Genomic DNA, 17,079 nt, shown 5'->3' on the forward strand with positions numbered 1-17,079 from the left:
GGGTAGGAGGGTGGGGAGTGAAGGTATTGAAAAGAATCTCACGAACTTTCTTCTTGAGTTGTGCATGAGGAGGGGAAATTACATGATCAACCCATTCATATATATGCTTGTTTTAGTAACAATGGGCTGAACTCCGCTCCAGGATCCCACACTTAGAAGACCCCATGCTTGGTTTAATGGTCTGCTGTCATCATCCTGAAATTCTTATATTTGATCAATATGCCCACATTTTTTCCTTGATACTGTGCCCTGCAAATTATGTAACTTCCTATTTGGCTGTGACACTGTTAACACACCAGCAAATACTAAAATCTATCTGAAGGGAATTCTTCCTCTTTGGATAAGTCAGATGGAACTTTCTTAGATTCGTTTGCCCTATTTGCCCTATTCTGGGACTTAAAAGAACTAGAGAGAAAAAGTACACTTGTAAGGCAAAAGGCAAAATTAAGTTTTCTCCTTGTGAGTGAGTGTAATTTCTGCCTCTATTCTATTGACTCCTTTGTGGGAAAATTACCTGCACCAAAACAAATTAAATTTGATTCAGGCCTGAGGGGCACAGGGGAACTGGAGTAGATTGTGTGCAAAATGCCCCCAGTAATTCCATTACTGTGCACACCCCTTTGCATTGTGACTTTGCCTCTCTTTCCATCGAAAGTGCGAGTTTATTTTCCCCATCTCTTGAATTTGGACTGGTTCGATTTCTTGTGGTGCTGAAAACAACATGGCGGAAAAGTTTTGGGATGGTTCGGTAACACAGCAAGAATTAACCAGTAACTGTTATGAGGACTTCCTTCTTATTTCTCCTCACTTCTCAGTTCCAGCTTTTCCTTATCTTGTGAGGATTTCGGAGGGATGCCCTGCAGTTCTGCAAGGGGAAATATAAATCCCTATTGGCGACATGCTGTTTTCCCACCGGTAGGAAATCTTTTCCAATTTAAGACCTTCATTCTTCCAGGTACATAAGTCAAAATTCTGAGTTAACCAAAAGAAAATAATGAGAAAACAATGTAAAGAAAGATTGTTACAGATAAAATCTTTGAGACCATGTCTACATAGAATCCTCCAAATTGAGTCATGGTTGAATTTTCAAGGAAAAGCCACAGGAAAGATTTCTTCTCTTATTTCCACAAACATTGCACAGGATCAGACCCCTTTCAAGAAAAGGTTTCTAATCACAGCAGAGAAGACTAGTCCTGGCTAAATATTCCATGTGCTCCCCTGCTTTACTAGGACTCCCACACAGGTAGGATAAAAGTACATGATGGACATGAGCAGAAGTGACATATGTCATTTGTAGTCTAGGAGACTTAAGGGCCAGTGTGTATCCTTCCCCTCTTTCTCCCTGTGCTGCAGCACCCTCAGAGATCACGTATTCCAGATGGGCACTAGCCTGGATACCTACTGTGGAAACCACTCCCCACCCCACTGACCCACAGTAGACATGAAATGTCAGCAAGAAATAAACCTTTGATGTGTTAAGCCACCGAGATTTTTGAGTTCATGTGCTATAGTAATAATTATTGTCTAATGTATTAATTTTCGTATGTTTAACCTCCAACAGAGTATAAGATCCAATGGCCTCACACATTTGTCCGTCACTTTGTAGCTCTTCATTTCGATACAAACTCACAGTGTATGTCGTTAGAAACATTTAATTTTAAGTCTTTGTGTATTTATAGAGGGAGAAAGATACATGTTCCTATTGGCGTTTTCATTTGTTACGTGATGGTTATAGCCCATTATGGTTATTGTCAATTGTAACTGACTTGACCATGAGTTGTAATTACAATTACAGGGGTGAAAATTATCCACAGTTTCATCTATATAGATGGAGACATGAAATGACCAAATAGATTTTGAATACACTATTGTGGAAAGTGCTTCTAATATGCGTTTGGCCTGAATATGATAAAGCGAATCACCTTAAGGGGAGATAAACTAACAAGACTCTCTGCTTCAAAATCAGTTGAAATGAATTTTAGCATCTGAGATATTGAAATATTTAAGTAAATGATTACATTTTGCAGTCGTTTTTAAGAAGTTGATACTGACATTGGAATATAAAAATTTAGTGACTTAAGTAGTAGACATATTCTTAAGTTTATAGTTCTATTAGTTTAAATATAAATAACATTTCCAATTGATGTTTAGTTTATTGCATTCTCATGGTTATGCCTTTTCAGTATAACCACCTTTGAAAATCCACAGTCCAGTGACAATTATGAAATAACAATAGTTCTAGGGTGAGATTCCAAGAAGTTAGCTTCAACATAGCTGAAGACAAAGGTAATTCAATGCTACAGCCAAGTGATAAAAATAGCAGATCTTAATGAATTTTAAATTATGGGTATGGTGTAGTATAAAATAACTTTTTCATAAACAATCACATAGAAGCCTCAAAGTTTTGAGAAATTTGATTCATGCACTTTTGATTTACAGATCACAAATAGAAACAAAATATGCCAAAATTCAATGAGTATTTATAATTTATAAAAATCTTGTATTCTGATATCTAGGATGAATATTGAAAGAAAGTATCAGTATTTGTGATAATCATCAGACTTACATATTAAAAGAATAGTGCATACTTCATTCTGCATTTCATTAATCCCTTCCTCGTTTTATATATTCTTTTCCATCGTATGAAATAGTGGGATCTTGGAAGGACCCAATAATTAGTATTTTTCCTTCATGCTCAAATTCTGACCAAACTAAAAAATAAAATAAACGCATGTAGATGGAAGCCAAAATATGACTGCAGTATGGATACAGTCTAAGCTGGAGGATATGGGCCAATAGGGAGGCGAAGAGTACCTTCAGTCCATACTCCAGGAAGACCTCCCCCGCCCCAAGGGCAGAAGTAGGTTGGGGCAGGATGCCTTTGGCATGGCATAGCTACCTCTGGTTGAGCAGAACACAGCACACATATATATGCTTTCTGACTTCATCCAGTAAACTGCAAAGAGTTAGAAAGCTGGTGCTGAGGTCTGCTCTAGAGAAATCAAAACTGAGGCCACAGCTTGAATATACCCCTAGACCAAACACCCAAAGTCACCTAATTAAAACTTGAACTGTCTTCATTTTCCCCAAATGCAGACTCTGACCTTAAACAAAACTCTAATCTTTCCTCATGTCAACGTGCCCTTATAGCTACTTTCCTAGCTAACTGGTTTCAAAGAAGTGAGCTTATGCAATGCAAAAGTGTAAGCTTCTAGGTAACCAGTCACAATGGTTCTTAAACTGCTCTGTAGCAGCTGAAAGCCACCTTCTGACCACCATCAGCTGAAAGTCTCCCTGTTTGAGAAAAGTTTGTTTCTCACTCTACAAAATGTTCATATCAAGTCAAGCTCTGTATTTTCTCATGATAGGTCAATAACAAGTACTGACTTTGACAGCTATTTGGCTGGTGCAGAAGTGGATGGAGCTGAGAGGATGACCATGAATTATTGTACATTTATTAATCAGGAGGCAACTCCACTTAGAGTCATTTTTCCATTTGAAGTATCTTTGCTGGAATAAACTGCCACAGTTTGTAGCAACTGTTACTCTGCTATCGATCTGGAAAGCACTTCCTCCTCTACAACAATCTGCAAGAACCAACAAAGCAGTTTGCTTGGATCTAGCAGGACAATACTACACATTCACAATCTCTCGCCTTAGGTCAAATCAATGTTCTTGCTCTCTGCCACAAGATCAGCAGAGGTTTTTGAGTGTCTTCACCTCCCAAACAACATCACGCTGGTCCACTGTCTCCACAATATAATGCTGACTGGATCAGATGAACAGGAAGTAGCAAGTTCCTTAGGTGCCTGAGTAAGATGTAGCTGAGCTCCTTTTAGAGGTAACTTGACTCCAGGTATGAAGCAATGTATCTCTCGCTTAGCATCCATTTCAACAGCAAGAACTTTATATATGGAAACGGTTAAACAGATGCTGAAGAACTAAAAAGGGAGCATCAAATTAGCAGAGATAGATGATTCGGGAAGCAATTGCCACCCTTAGTGCTAGAGAACAAAGTGAAGAAGCTGGGGTTCTAAGAACCTAGAACTTGGAGGGAAAGCCCTATAGACTGACTTGAAGGTGGTGAGGAAACAGCTGGTGCTGATTCTTCTGGAGCTCAGAGGAGCCATCCTAGCATAAAATCTGGGGCTAGGATTCTTAGGGCCACTTCTCAGTGGTTACTGAGCTCCAGGAGTGCTACAAAAACATTGGAGACAGGAACCAGTTGCCAGGTGAAGTTTTGTTGCTATGGTGACATCCACAGGAGCAGCAAGGAAAGGAGAAACTGCAAATCCCTTCCTCTCTCCTCCTGGTCTCCCTCTAGTTTCCCCTACTGGCAGAATTTAATAAAACGCTTAGCAAAGGAGAAACTTGGGTTCAGAGCTCCAACTCCACAGGGTTGAATATAGAAGGCTGTGTTTGGAACAGAGACGTATCTGTTTACCAATGGACACATTTGTTACAGGAAAAATTCTAACTTCTTAGCAAGACTGTTCTCAGTTAAGCCCCAATGGATAGCCCTAATCTACCTCTCCGGCCGTTATCACCTAAATCTTGGGTTAGCTCTCATGCTAAAGTCTGAAAGTGTTATTTGCCATTTCCTAAAACTCATAAAAAACTCTATCATAGACGATATATATCATCTATGCTTTTTTTCCTCCACATTCTGTGTGGAATCATCCTCTCCCTTCTTCATCTCACAGAATTCCATGATCATTTCTGAAACAATTTATATTTACTGAGCACTTATTATGAGCTGCATGTGTTCTAGGCTCTTTGCATCCTTGTTTATTTCATCCACAGCATAACCCTATGAGGTACACCCTATTTATTTCCACCTTTTACAAATAAAAATGGTTAAACAGCTTGCCCAAAGTCACATAACTAATAAAAAGTAGAGCTGGTCTTCCAAAACCTGTGTCTCAACCAATTCAAAATATTGCCTTATACGATCCAAATCCAAGGTCATCTTCTCTGAGAGGAATTCTAGACTCTCTCAGATTAAATCACTTGCTTCCTCCCTGACACTAGCATACTATTACCACGGCAGAGCTTTGCAGGGTACATGGTCTTCTTACAGATACTCATATCTGCATGTTCTGTAAATAATCTAGTACACCGCTGTCCAGTAGAACTTCCTGCAATGATAGTGCTATATCTGTGCTGTGCAATATGGTAATCGCTAGTTGCATTTGGCTGTTGAGCAGCTGAAATGTAGCCAGCGTTACTTATTTTATTTTATTTAAATTTATTTAAATTTAAATCTCAATAACCACATGTGGCTAGTGTGGCTGCCACACTGGATAGGAAGACCTGGTACCTAGCTCAGCACAGAACAAAAGGTCCTCAGAGAAAGTCGATTGCATGAATGAGTTGATTCATGAAAAACTTCATTGGGCAAAGAGAAAGCACTTGTATAGCATCATTTTTGTTTTTCTTTTTAACCATATAAAACCCACATTGGTTTACTTTATTAATAAATATGTATATGAATGAACATTGAATGACTTATTATATGGTTCCACTATCAAGATCTATCCCATATTTTATCTTGCATAATATGCACCTACATGTTACAGTAAGTGGCTTTTTTGCTGTCAAGTTTTAAAAGAATTTTAATAACTTTGTTGTTGTAAATATGTAATTTACAATTGTCGATGCCTGCTCTGCAGTCATTTTTTTTTCTCTGTATTGTTCACTGATAAATCCCAAGTGACTACATCAGTGCTTGGCACATTGTAGAGATTTAATAACGATTTGTTGAATGAATGGATCACGCACACTGGGGCATCTTTGTGAAAGATGAATGGACCATGCACACTGGGGCATCAAGCGTGAAAATCTAACTCACACATTGTTTTCAAATATTATGTAATTTTTATGAACACTTAATGTAATGATTAAGGAAATAGTGACATTAAACTTTGTAGATACTAAAAATGAATTCATTTTAAGTTTAAAGATTTTTTTTCATTGGCCTTTAGGAGGAAAAACCCTATTATTTCCAATTTCCAAACAAAAGCTGTCCTTGTCTTCTGGAAACACCGCACACCCTCCTCAAAATTCTTGACTGAAAATAGGCCTTCAGCTGGACAGAGATCACAGTATCTAAAATGTAAACTTCAAGGCGGGTTGTGGATGGGGGGAGCTCTACATTAGCAACGCCAACTAAAACTGATTGGAAGCCCCGCCCAAGGCTTAGGCTCCCCACACCTCGTCCACGCCCAGTGGGGCCAGGATCTCGCCCCAAATCCAGAGCGTCGGGTCCCCAAACTGGGGAACACAGCAGTTCCACGGCGCCTCCGCTGAGGCCCCGCCCCATCCCCCGCTGAGGCACCGGCCCCGCCCATTAAGCCCCGCCCACGAGGCTCCGCCCCACTGATGCTGCCATAGAAACCCCGAAAGCAACATGGCTGCTTCCCGCCGGAAAGAAAGGTTTCTGATACTGTCGGCGGCAGCCCTACCGAACTCGTCACTTTCGTCACAGCCGTCAGCTCCCGACCCAGGGAGGCCTAAAAAGTGTCTGGTCTACCCGCATCCTCCGAAGAGCTCCCGCCTGCCTCGGTCCATCCTGCGCTGGCTCCAGAGCCTGGATCTCACCTTCTTCCCCAGGAACGTCAACAGGTGCGGGAGATGCCGGTCCAGGCCGCCTGGGCGGGCGTCGGGCCCGAGCAACCCCAACCCCCGCCCGCCTCCTTCCGGCGGCCCGTCTCGCTGCCCCGCCGCCCGGCAGGGGCTGCCGGCCTCGCGTAGCCCGTCTCGCCCACTCCCCACACCCACAGACATACCTACCCTCTTAGGGAACGAACCTGAAAATAATACGGTGAAGCATGTCATTCATTCATTCAATCAACCAATCATTACGCTTTAGACTGAATATAGAATGCTTTGGTAACTACTAAAATATTGAAACAGCCAAGGCTCTTCAGGGATACTGGACAAGTTACTTGCTGTCAGTATAGAGTATTAAATTGGTGTTAACTATAAAATAATGCCAACTGTATAAGTAACTACATTTTATTTCGTTTCCTTATTGCTATGGATTAGGGATTTTTCAAATGGCTTCCTGATAGCAGAAATATTCACCATATATTACCCCTGGAACCTTCAATTGTCATCCTTTGTAAATGGAACTTCTTTAAAAGTCAAGTTGGGTAACTGGGCACAATTGGAAAAGGTAAATTAACAATCATTGACATTTTAACTGTTAAGAAGTTTGTGTTTTGAAAGGTGTGCTCCTGCTGTCTTGGATTTTTACACATATCTGTGTGTGATTGTGTGCTACGAAACAACGCTACTGAGTCGGCCGCTTGTTAACGTGTATTGAAAGGAATGTTCTTAAAGTTTGTCATGAGTTACCTATGAAACTGAGCATACTCATTTCAAATTGGAGTGGGATATGGTCTTTGCGCTGAATAATATCTTTTAATAACATGTTAAAATCAGAAAAGTAGTTGAGAGATAAAAGGGGGATTAAAGTGAATTCATAGTAATTGGAGGTTTTTATAGAGCTTCTTATGGTGAAAATATTTTCTTATTCCTGTTAAAGTTCCTGGCCAAAAAAAAAATTAAATTCCCTAAAGAACTGATCTATGGAACAATTCATTGTAAAGCCGGAGTACCTGAAATACTGATACAAGAGGTTTACACCTTGTTAACACATCGAGAGTGAGTTATTTGGAATTTTAAATTGTAATACAATTTAATATGAAAAACGTTTGATAATATAAATCTCATTCCTAGCATGTGGTTTGTCAACAGTATTTTTTTTTTATTTCCAGAATTAAAAGTATCCAGGATGACCTGGTGAATTTTACAGACTACAGTTACCAGATGCATTTGCCCCTGGTTCCCAGGTCTACAGCTTCAAAGTCTATTAAAGATAACATTAGGTTATCGGAATTAATAAGTAATCCCAACATGGTTAGCAATGAACTTAAAATCGATTTCCTCTTCCTTTTACAAATGTTGCAAAGAAATTTAGGCAGAAAATTGTATCCAGGTAAGTTTTCCTTGGAAATACTCAAATGAGTTCTTCTAAGTTTAGTGATGCTCATCTTGAACACAGATGAAAGACACGCCTGCCACTGTCCCATTTCTGCCTTTTCTGTCACTGGTTTAACAGGAAAATGCTTCTCTTACACTAGCAGTGAAATTATCATTCGAGGGGTTTATGTTATAATTCATTCTTTCTGATGAAAGTATAGGTTAACATAGTGTATAGATACTTTTAGAAATTTCGTTTAGTGAATCTGTTCAAATAAAGTTTTGTGGGAAATCAAAGTTCACATATCAACTCAAGTTACTAAAGAAGATGGGAATATTTAAGAGTTCATTAGGGTATTTAAGTAGTTTAGGAAAAGCCTGGATTACCATGATTCACTCTAGATGATCTCTAGAGTATGGTCAGTGTTATCTTTTCCATAGTAGACTTGTTGGTATTTACTCAGATGGTAAGGCAGACCAGGGCAACCCAGGGCAACTTTCCAGAAGTATCACTGAAATAATTCTCAAAGCGTCCAAAGCACTTACCAGGCGAGTCCCACAAAGGGCAAACAAAGTAACTGAACTCCCCCACAAATTGTGAGATAAATATTTTGGTTCTTGTCCTGTCTTCATTCTGTCTGTTCTTCCATCTCCTGTCATCTTTTTTTTAATTAAAGTTTATTGGGGTGGCAATTGTTAGTAAAGTTACATAGATTTCAGGTGTACAATTCTGTAATACACCATCTATATATCACATTGTGTTTCCACCACCCAGAGTCAGCTCTCCTTCCATCACCATATATTTGACCCCGTTTAACCTCTTCTATAGCTCCCCTACCCCCTTACCATCTGATAACCACTAAACTATTGTCTATGTCTATGAGTTTTTGTTTCCTCCTGTCATTCTTGTTTCTCTTCTTTGATTTGTTCTACTTACGAATTTGTGAGAAGAGAAAGAATTCATGTTATTAATCCTGTTGTAGAATTTTTATATTCAAATTTTTTCTCAAACATTAAAATTTTGCTGTGACATTTATCACACATGTATGCATATAATGTATAATTAAAAGGCAAATAACAATGAATATACATTTGTGTATCCTTTTGTTATTTAAGAAATAGAATGTTACCAATACCTTTACATTCTCCTGTGTGTCCTCTGATTGCATTCTCCACTCTTCCCACCAAGAGTAACCACTGTCCCACTGCTTTTGTTTATAATTTCCTTGATTTAAAAAAAAATAGTTTTATCTATACATACTATTTATGTTATTCTTAGTTTAAGTCACGTTTCTTAACTTTAATTTAGTTGATTTTATCAAACTTTGTCATAGGCAGAATGTCCCTTATGTTTTTCATGCCCTGATCCCTGGAAGTGTATATATTACATTACATGTGAAAGAGACTTTGAAAACGTGATTAAAGTCACAGACCTTAAGATAGGAGGTTTATTCTGGGTTATTCAGGTGGGTCCAGTCACCCACATCCTCACCACTTTTTACCTTTGTCTTTTTGTATAATAGTAGCCATTCTAACAGATGTGTGATGATATTTCATTGTAGTTTTGATTTCCCTGATTACTGATCATGATTAATGATGTTGAGTACCTTTTCATATACCTGTTGGCCATTTGTATATCTTCTTTTGAGAAATGTCTAGTCAGGTTCTTTGCTCAGTTTTTAATTGGGTTATTATCTTGTTTGCCATTGAATTGTATGAGTTCCTTATATATTTTGGACATTAACCCCTTGTACACTGTAAATGATAAAATACTGATGAAGGAAATTTAAAAAGACACAAATAATCAGAAAGACGTCACATGTTCATGGATTTGAAGAATATTATTAAAATATCCATACTACCCACAGTGATCTACAGATTCAATGCAATCTCTCAAATTTCAATGGCAGTCTTTACAGAAATAGAAAAAGAATCCTAAATTCTTATGGAACCACAAAAGAACCTGAATAGCCAATGCATTCCTGAGAAAGAAAAACAAAGCTGGAGGCATCACACTTCCTGATTTCAAATTATACTACAAAGCTATAGTAATTAAAACAATATGGTTCTGACATAAAAGCAGACCTATAGACAAATGGAATGGAATAGAATAGTGGACCCAGAAATAAATCTATGGGTATGCATTTACAGTCAACTGATCTCCAAAAAGGGTACCAGGAACATACAAAGGGGGAAAGAATAGCCTCTTCAATAAATGGTGCTGAAAAAACTGTATATCCACATACAGAAGAATGAAACTGGACTCTTATCTCACACTATATACAAAAATCAACCAAAATGGATAAAATACAGACCTAAAACCATACTACTACTAGAAGAAAACATAGGGGGAAAGCTTAACACTGGTATTGGCAATGATTTTTTTGGATATGACATCAAAAACACAGGCATCACAAGCAAAACCAGACAAGTGTGATTGCATCAAACTGAAAACCTTCTGCACAGCAAAGGAAACAATCACGAGAGTGAAAAGAAAACCTATGGAACATTCAAAGCATGTATGTGATAAGAGGTTAGTCTTTCACTTTTAAGGTGTTGTCTGCAGTTGAAACGGAGAACCAATTGTCTCAACACTAGTTATTGAACAGTCTATTCTTTTCCCACTGATTTGTAATACCTTTATGTTTTAAATATTTCAAGTTCCTGTGCGTACTTTCCTCTGTTTCTGAGCTCCAGGGAAGTGGGTACATGTGTGCCACTTCAACCATCATACTGTCTTAACTACTGTTGCTTATAGTAAGTGTTGATACTTGGTAAACAAGTCCTGCAGTTTGTACTTTTATGAAGTAACCTGTAGCATGGACCTTTGTATTTCATTTACTGTGACTTTTATTGTTATGGATTCAGTAATACTGCTTACTGTTATACATGCATCCATATTGTAGTATTTGGTGCTTTTTATTTATTCTCTTTTTCTGTTTCTTGTTTTTGTCTTATCTATCTTTTCTTCTTTTGGGATGATTTTTTTCCCCAAAGACTTAGCCGCCTCTACTAATTTGGAAAATTTTAAATTTCTACTCTTTTTAGTGCTACCCTAGAAATTTTAACATGCATATTTATCTTGGTTTAAAATTAATCTCTTTGCTGTCTTCCTCAAACTATAAGGACCTTAGACATTACGACATTGACTACACCTTGCCCCCACCCCGCGCCTCTTAAGTTCTTTTGTTGTCCAACATTTTAGTTTCGTCATTTTTTTTAACACCACAAATCAGATAACATTCTTTTTTATACCTAATTTTTGCTTTAATCTATTTCATTATTACTTCTACTCATTGGTTCTAGTTAGGATTTCTAGAACCACACACAACTATTCCAGTTAATCTTCTATTAAAAGTTCATCTTTGTGCAAAGGTATCTCTGTTGTCTTCCCTTGAACACAGTTTCTCATAAGGCATGGATCACCTCCATCCTTCAGATTCTTGAATAGTATCTATTATCGCCAGTCTTGATTTTTGAGGCTGCTGATTTTAAGCAGCCAAAATAATTAATTGAGATAATTACCATTCTGGGAATGTTACTGACCAGAGTTGTATTTAGCATTAGCAGGACATGGCTGATGAGTGGAAATTACCTTAGACATTTCAAGCCTTGAGCTGCAGAGGAGTAAGTGATCTTTAGAAGCTTTAGAAACACAGGGAAACTGATGCCCAAGTGTGGCAGCTTATAGATTTAGTGAATAAGAAATAAGGGAAACAGAGAAATAATTGTTACATTTTTATAGTATAAAAATGTTTATAAAGTGAAATAGTGTATGATTTTATATTTATGAAATACAAAAATAAGTAAAACCAACTTATGATGATAGAAGTTGAGAGAGTGTTTTCGTTTTAGGGTACCCTATGGGAGAGACAAGAAGGGCGTTTTGAGGTGCTAGTAATATACTATTTCTTGATGGTACCCCAGGTGTATTCACCCCACAAATTCATCAAACTGTAAACACACTATTTGTTCATTTTTCTTTATACATATTATTATTGAATAAAAACTTACCAAAAAACTAATAGGAACATAAAAACATTTCCTTTAAAGTAACTTTTTAAAGCGACTATTTTGTGCATCAAAGATATAAACAATGTGGGAGAGGGTTATTAACCTATGTATTCACACCACTCTTAGGAAAATGGTAAAACAGATGTCTAAATAATTTGCTTAATTTCTAAATTATGGTGCTTTGTCAATGGCCACAGTACATTTTTAAGAAACAATTTTTGTGTTTATATTTTCTAGAACGGTTTGATGTCAAACCGACAGTGGGAGAATTTACTCTCAATCATCTTCCTGCCCAAGTGTCTGGGTTCAAACATAATTCAGTGATTTCAAGACAAAGAGTTGCTCCTATTTTCCGTAAGTGTTTTTGTTGTTTTATTTTTAACTTTTTACCTGTTAATGTGGATTTTTTTTTTTTTACTTTGTTCATTTAAATTTTTAAAAATGTTGGTCTAAGCATTCATTTTTAATGGTAATGTAGGTTGGCATGTTATTGTGCTTTTTGGTAGGTGGAGGGGGTATGAGGCCTGCTAAATACCAGTCACAGCAGGGGACATTCCCAAACCAGGGTGACTCCACCTGCTATTGCAGTTGTGCTTTATCCTTAAATAGGTAAGTGCGAAACAGGTGAAGCTCACTGGCCCAGCTCAAAACTCAATTCTCAGGCCGATGAATCAGTCCTGAGGTAGACATAGATACTTGCACACCTAGGCTTCCCAATCAGTTGCATTACAAGAAGCCACTTGTTTAAATCCTCTTAATTCAGAAAGCGTTTACACCACAGCAAACTATAGGCCCAAAGTCCCCGCCACCTGTTTGTGTATAGCCTGTCAGTTAAGAATGACTTTTACATTATTAAATGGTTGAAAAAATATATCAAAAGGAAAATGGTATGTCCTGATGCATGAAAACTATATGAAATTCGTTTCCATGTTCATAGAGAAAGTTGCATTGAAATATTACTGCCTGCCCATTTTACACCTCGTCTGTAGCTGTTCTGAGCGCCAACAGCAGGGCCAAGTAGCGGCCCTGGACAGAGACTGCACAGCCCACAAAGTGCAGATGTAGAGCATAAAAGTAGAGCGTAATACAACCAATAACTTCTGGGGCATGTTGAGGACATACTTCTGCTAAAAATTATCCATTGTTTATCAGAAATTCAAATTTAACTGAGTGTCTTGTGTTTTATCTGACAACCCTACTACAAAGCCTGAAATATTTACTGGCAGGCCCTTGATGGGAAATATTTGTGGACCTGTGCTACAGAGCATGTTGCCTAAAGGGTTAAAGATTTCATGGGGAAAAAAAACACCGGTTCTTGTTTACATAAAAACCTTATGGTGAAAGCAATGTCAAGAGCTTCGTTTTTTTTAAAAAAGTATGACTTTACAGAAAGCCTTTAATATGCTAATATGCATTGTAAATATTAAAGAGGAGAGGTACAGAATGAACTGTTTTTCCAAACTCTATTTGATCACACGTCACTATTCTTTAGGTTTGTTTTGCTAATGGCCTGGTAGAACTACTGTTCCTCAGAGCACACTTTTTAATATCTAGTCATTAAGCCAGTCCATCAAAATCCCTTTAATCCATCATATGCTTGAGGCATTACTTGGCATTGTAGAACCCAATAGAAGCAAATAACACTGTTTCTATGGGGGAAAAAAGTTTCCATTGGGTCACCTTCAGATTTGGAAACACATCCGCACCGTCAAGCTGCCTCAACCTCCTCTCATTGCGAGGGATGTCTGCAGTGAACATTCTAGCAGGGGAGAGCTGAAGCCAGGGCAGTAGGCCGAGGCAGGGGAGGATGGGGTTCTGGTGGGCGAAGAGGCCTGGGGAGGAGGCTGCAGGAGGGGTCTTTCTTGTCTTTTTCCCTTTATGGCTTACTGGATCTGACTGCGGAGGGGAGAGGGCCTGACCACTTGTTTTGGGATCTGCTAAGTAAAGGTAGACGTAGTAATGAGTCACAACGGGCTTCCTTCCTGTGTAAGAAACAGATGCAAAGCATATATAAAAATGATGCCTACTGATATTTGAATTCCTTGTTATCTTGTCAGAAAACTTTACAAGGTTTTCACATGAGTTTTTAGAAAAACTGTATGCTGTCATTATTCCAGATCAGGACTCCACACAGAACGGATTCTTGCTTTTATAATTTTAATAATGTATGAACTGTTAAAAAAAACTCCTCCCACTTTGTTCTCTCTGCTCTTTTATGATTTCCTCGCATGTAGTGGTCTTTTTCTGTCCTTTTCAAAATGGATGACGAGCTTATGGGCGTCTTCACTGGACAGGGCAGATCAGGATGGCAAGGAACATGCTTTTATCTTTTTACTTCTCTCAATCCTGTTCCAGATGCTTGGATTCTCTCAGTCTGGGGAGAACAGGACTAAATGGTGTGGATTTGACTTGGGCAATTATATGGATGGAGAGCTGTTTTGCGAAGCTTTAAGTTACTTTCTTTCCCAAACTTGTGAAAGGGGTTCCATTTCAGTTGTTTCTGATAAAACTGTAGAGTGATTAATTCAGGTCAGCGAACAGGAAAGTTAATGGAAGAGGAAGAGGCAAGGACACTAGACAGTAGGAACTTAACCCTATTTTACCGTCTAAGATTGCACTGAATGGCACTGAAATCACAGGCTGTTCATCTGCAAAGCTTCTAATTATCAAATGGGGTGGCGAAAATTACTTGTAAGACAGGTTGTTAACTTTGGTTTTCCTTCCTTCCTTCCTTCCTTCCTTCCTTCCTTCCTTCCTTCCTTCCTTTTTAAACACTTAAGTTCCTCTATTTGTTTACCCAAATCTAGCCTTAGCAAAATAATGGGCCAAGAGGATAAAGATTTCTTAGCTGCCACTGGCCCCTCACTTCAGAACTGGGTGACCTAAAGGGCCTGGGTGGCCAGCTTGGATGCCTCAGTGCATCAGAGTTCCAGAAACTGAATTATGAATTATGTGTATGTGCCAAATCTAAGCACTATAAAAGCCATGGCACTGTTGCCTCAGCTGCTTTCTGAAGCAATATTTAAAAATAGTTGAGTCATATTCAGTAGCAGATGCACGAAAATAAGCCCTGGATATTTTTAGGCACTGCTGATGACTTTTGGAGGCGGGTGACATTCAGGTTTTTTATTTATGAATACTATAATGCATGCTTTAAATATTTTGTTTGCCAGGCTTTAGATTATTCTGTTTACTGTGCTCAGGCTGTTGCCAGTCATTGTACGTTTGATGTACTGCAAACACTGATGGTGGTTTAAATATTTAATAACCACAATTTGATTTTAATTTTGTTTATTTAAATATTCCAACAAATACAGGTAATGGTGGCAATTCACTTAAAACAATTCCTGTGAAGCAAGCTGGAACATCTTTTTTTGAATCTTCTATGGAACCCATCAGAAACATGGAAAAATAACCTTGAAACGCACTGGTCTAATGGCTTTGCAGAAGTGATGCCACTATCTCTTGCCATACTAAAGGGATATAATCACCTAGTCGGATATATTTCAATAATAAGTAAAATTAAAGTGGTATCTTATCCATAATTGGGCTGAAGAACATGTTTTTTGTTGTTTTTTTCCCCATTTCCATTCAACAACCATTTATTAAAAAACATCTGTGCCAGGTACTGTTGAAAATACAAAATCAAATTAATTAGTACAGAATGAGTAAAAATAATTTTAAAGGTATAGTTAAACATAATTCACCATGACAAGAATTCTTTCTCATAAATTTGGTAGGAATGGTGATTCTACTTTGTAATGTTTTCCTCATTAGAAATGAAAAAAGCTACTAGTTTTCTTGATACTAGTATGTATTTACCCACCACATTCATTAATACAAATTTTATTCTGAATGATTATTATACACTGGCCCATAGAAAACCTTGCCCACCTCCATAAATAGCCTTATTCAAATCATTTTAAAAAATAGGTATCTTTCCTGTTGATACTTAGTTGTAGAGAAAGAAAATCAAGCTTTACTTGGAAATTGGTTCTGGTGTTTATCAATGCATTTAATTCAATTTAACCCTACTGGTTGCTGTCATGCCCATATTTTTATTAAAGGGAAACAAAAGCACATTGATGTCGTGACTGATTATCTTTCATATATTTTTGGTAACTTTATATTCATATCTGGAAAATTTTTCCACTGGAATTATTCATATTTTTACGCCATCTCATTAACAGTCTTCTTTGACTTTCAAGATGAGTATTATTAATGGTGAATCCCATGACATGTTTGTCAATTTCCAGCTAAACTTTATCAGTTTTTCTGCATTTTTGAAGGCTTAGGCAGTTTTATTATAATTTTTACCTCCACAGACTTCCTTGTTTAATTTTTCAGCACATCATATTTAGTAAAAGAAATTAAAGAGAGACCTGGTGAAATAGATGACTTCTTAGGAATATATTTAGAATCTGGTTTTATCTGAGGTAAAGGACGCATATCTTAGTCCAAATGCATATCTTAACTAGCTATGGGTTATTTACCTGCTGCCTTGCATTCTAATGGGACAAATCTAAAATTACGGCAATAATTTTTTAACCCATAAAATATAGTTCCTTAGGAAAGGGTTTTAGAAACAAGTCTTCTGAAGCTCATCTGAGGAAAGATCCTGAGAAAAGGAATAGATTTAGGTAAACAGTCAAATAATGTGTTTCTTTATCCTCTTGACTCTGTTCACTCTCCTGAAAAAGCTTATCCCTCATGGCCTATGATAAGTTCCCAAGACTCCTGTGAGACTTATGGAGAGTTGTGAAAAATATGAAATGGCCTGTAAGCTTCATTCCATAGTGAATAAATAAATGAAGGTAGCAGGTATGGCCAAAGTAGGTAACTTCAAGAACTTCTGGAGGATGAGTTGTGTCAGCAGAAGCCAACACTATGGCAAATCACAGGAAGTCCATTTACTTCACAAAGGATTTTTTAAAATGTATATATATATATATATATATATATATATATATTTATATATATATTTATATATATATTTATAAGAAGTGGAGTACAGCATTAGGAATAGAGACAGTGGAAATGTAATGGCACAAAGGATTTTTGACAGAAGAAAGCAATGAA

At 37.6% G+C, this 17,079-nt stretch overlaps 1 protein-coding gene across 2 annotated transcripts; it reads left to right on the forward strand.

Annotated features, from left to right (window-relative positions):
• Positions 1-6,394: 6,394 nt before the first annotated feature.
• Positions 6,395-15,884, forward strand: SPATA4 (spermatogenesis associated 4). 2 transcript variants are annotated; one of them, XM_019749459.2, is made up of 7 exons: positions 6,395-6,624; positions 7,048-7,177; positions 7,550-7,668; positions 7,782-8,002; positions 12,238-12,354; positions 12,507-12,609; positions 15,318-15,884. In XM_019749459.2, exons 1-7 carry the CDS (start codon positions 6,410-6,412, stop codon positions 15,319-15,321), a joined length of 909 nt encoding a protein of 302 aa, XP_019605018.1. In that variant the 5' UTR covers positions 6,395-6,409; the 3' UTR covers positions 15,322-15,884. The 2 variants fall into 2 exon arrangements, with proteins under 2 accessions (XP_019605018.1, XP_074185991.1); XM_074329890.1 differs by lacking the exon at positions 12,507-12,609 and having other exon boundaries at positions 15,309-15,884.
• The last annotated feature ends 1,195 nt before the right edge of the window (positions 15,885-17,079 follow it).

Source organism: Rhinolophus sinicus, linkage group LG04, assembly GCF_036562045.2.
Source record: "Rhinolophus sinicus isolate RSC01 linkage group LG04, ASM3656204v1, whole genome shotgun sequence".
Lineage (NCBI taxonomy): Eukaryota > Metazoa > Chordata > Mammalia > Chiroptera > Rhinolophidae > Rhinolophus > Rhinolophus sinicus.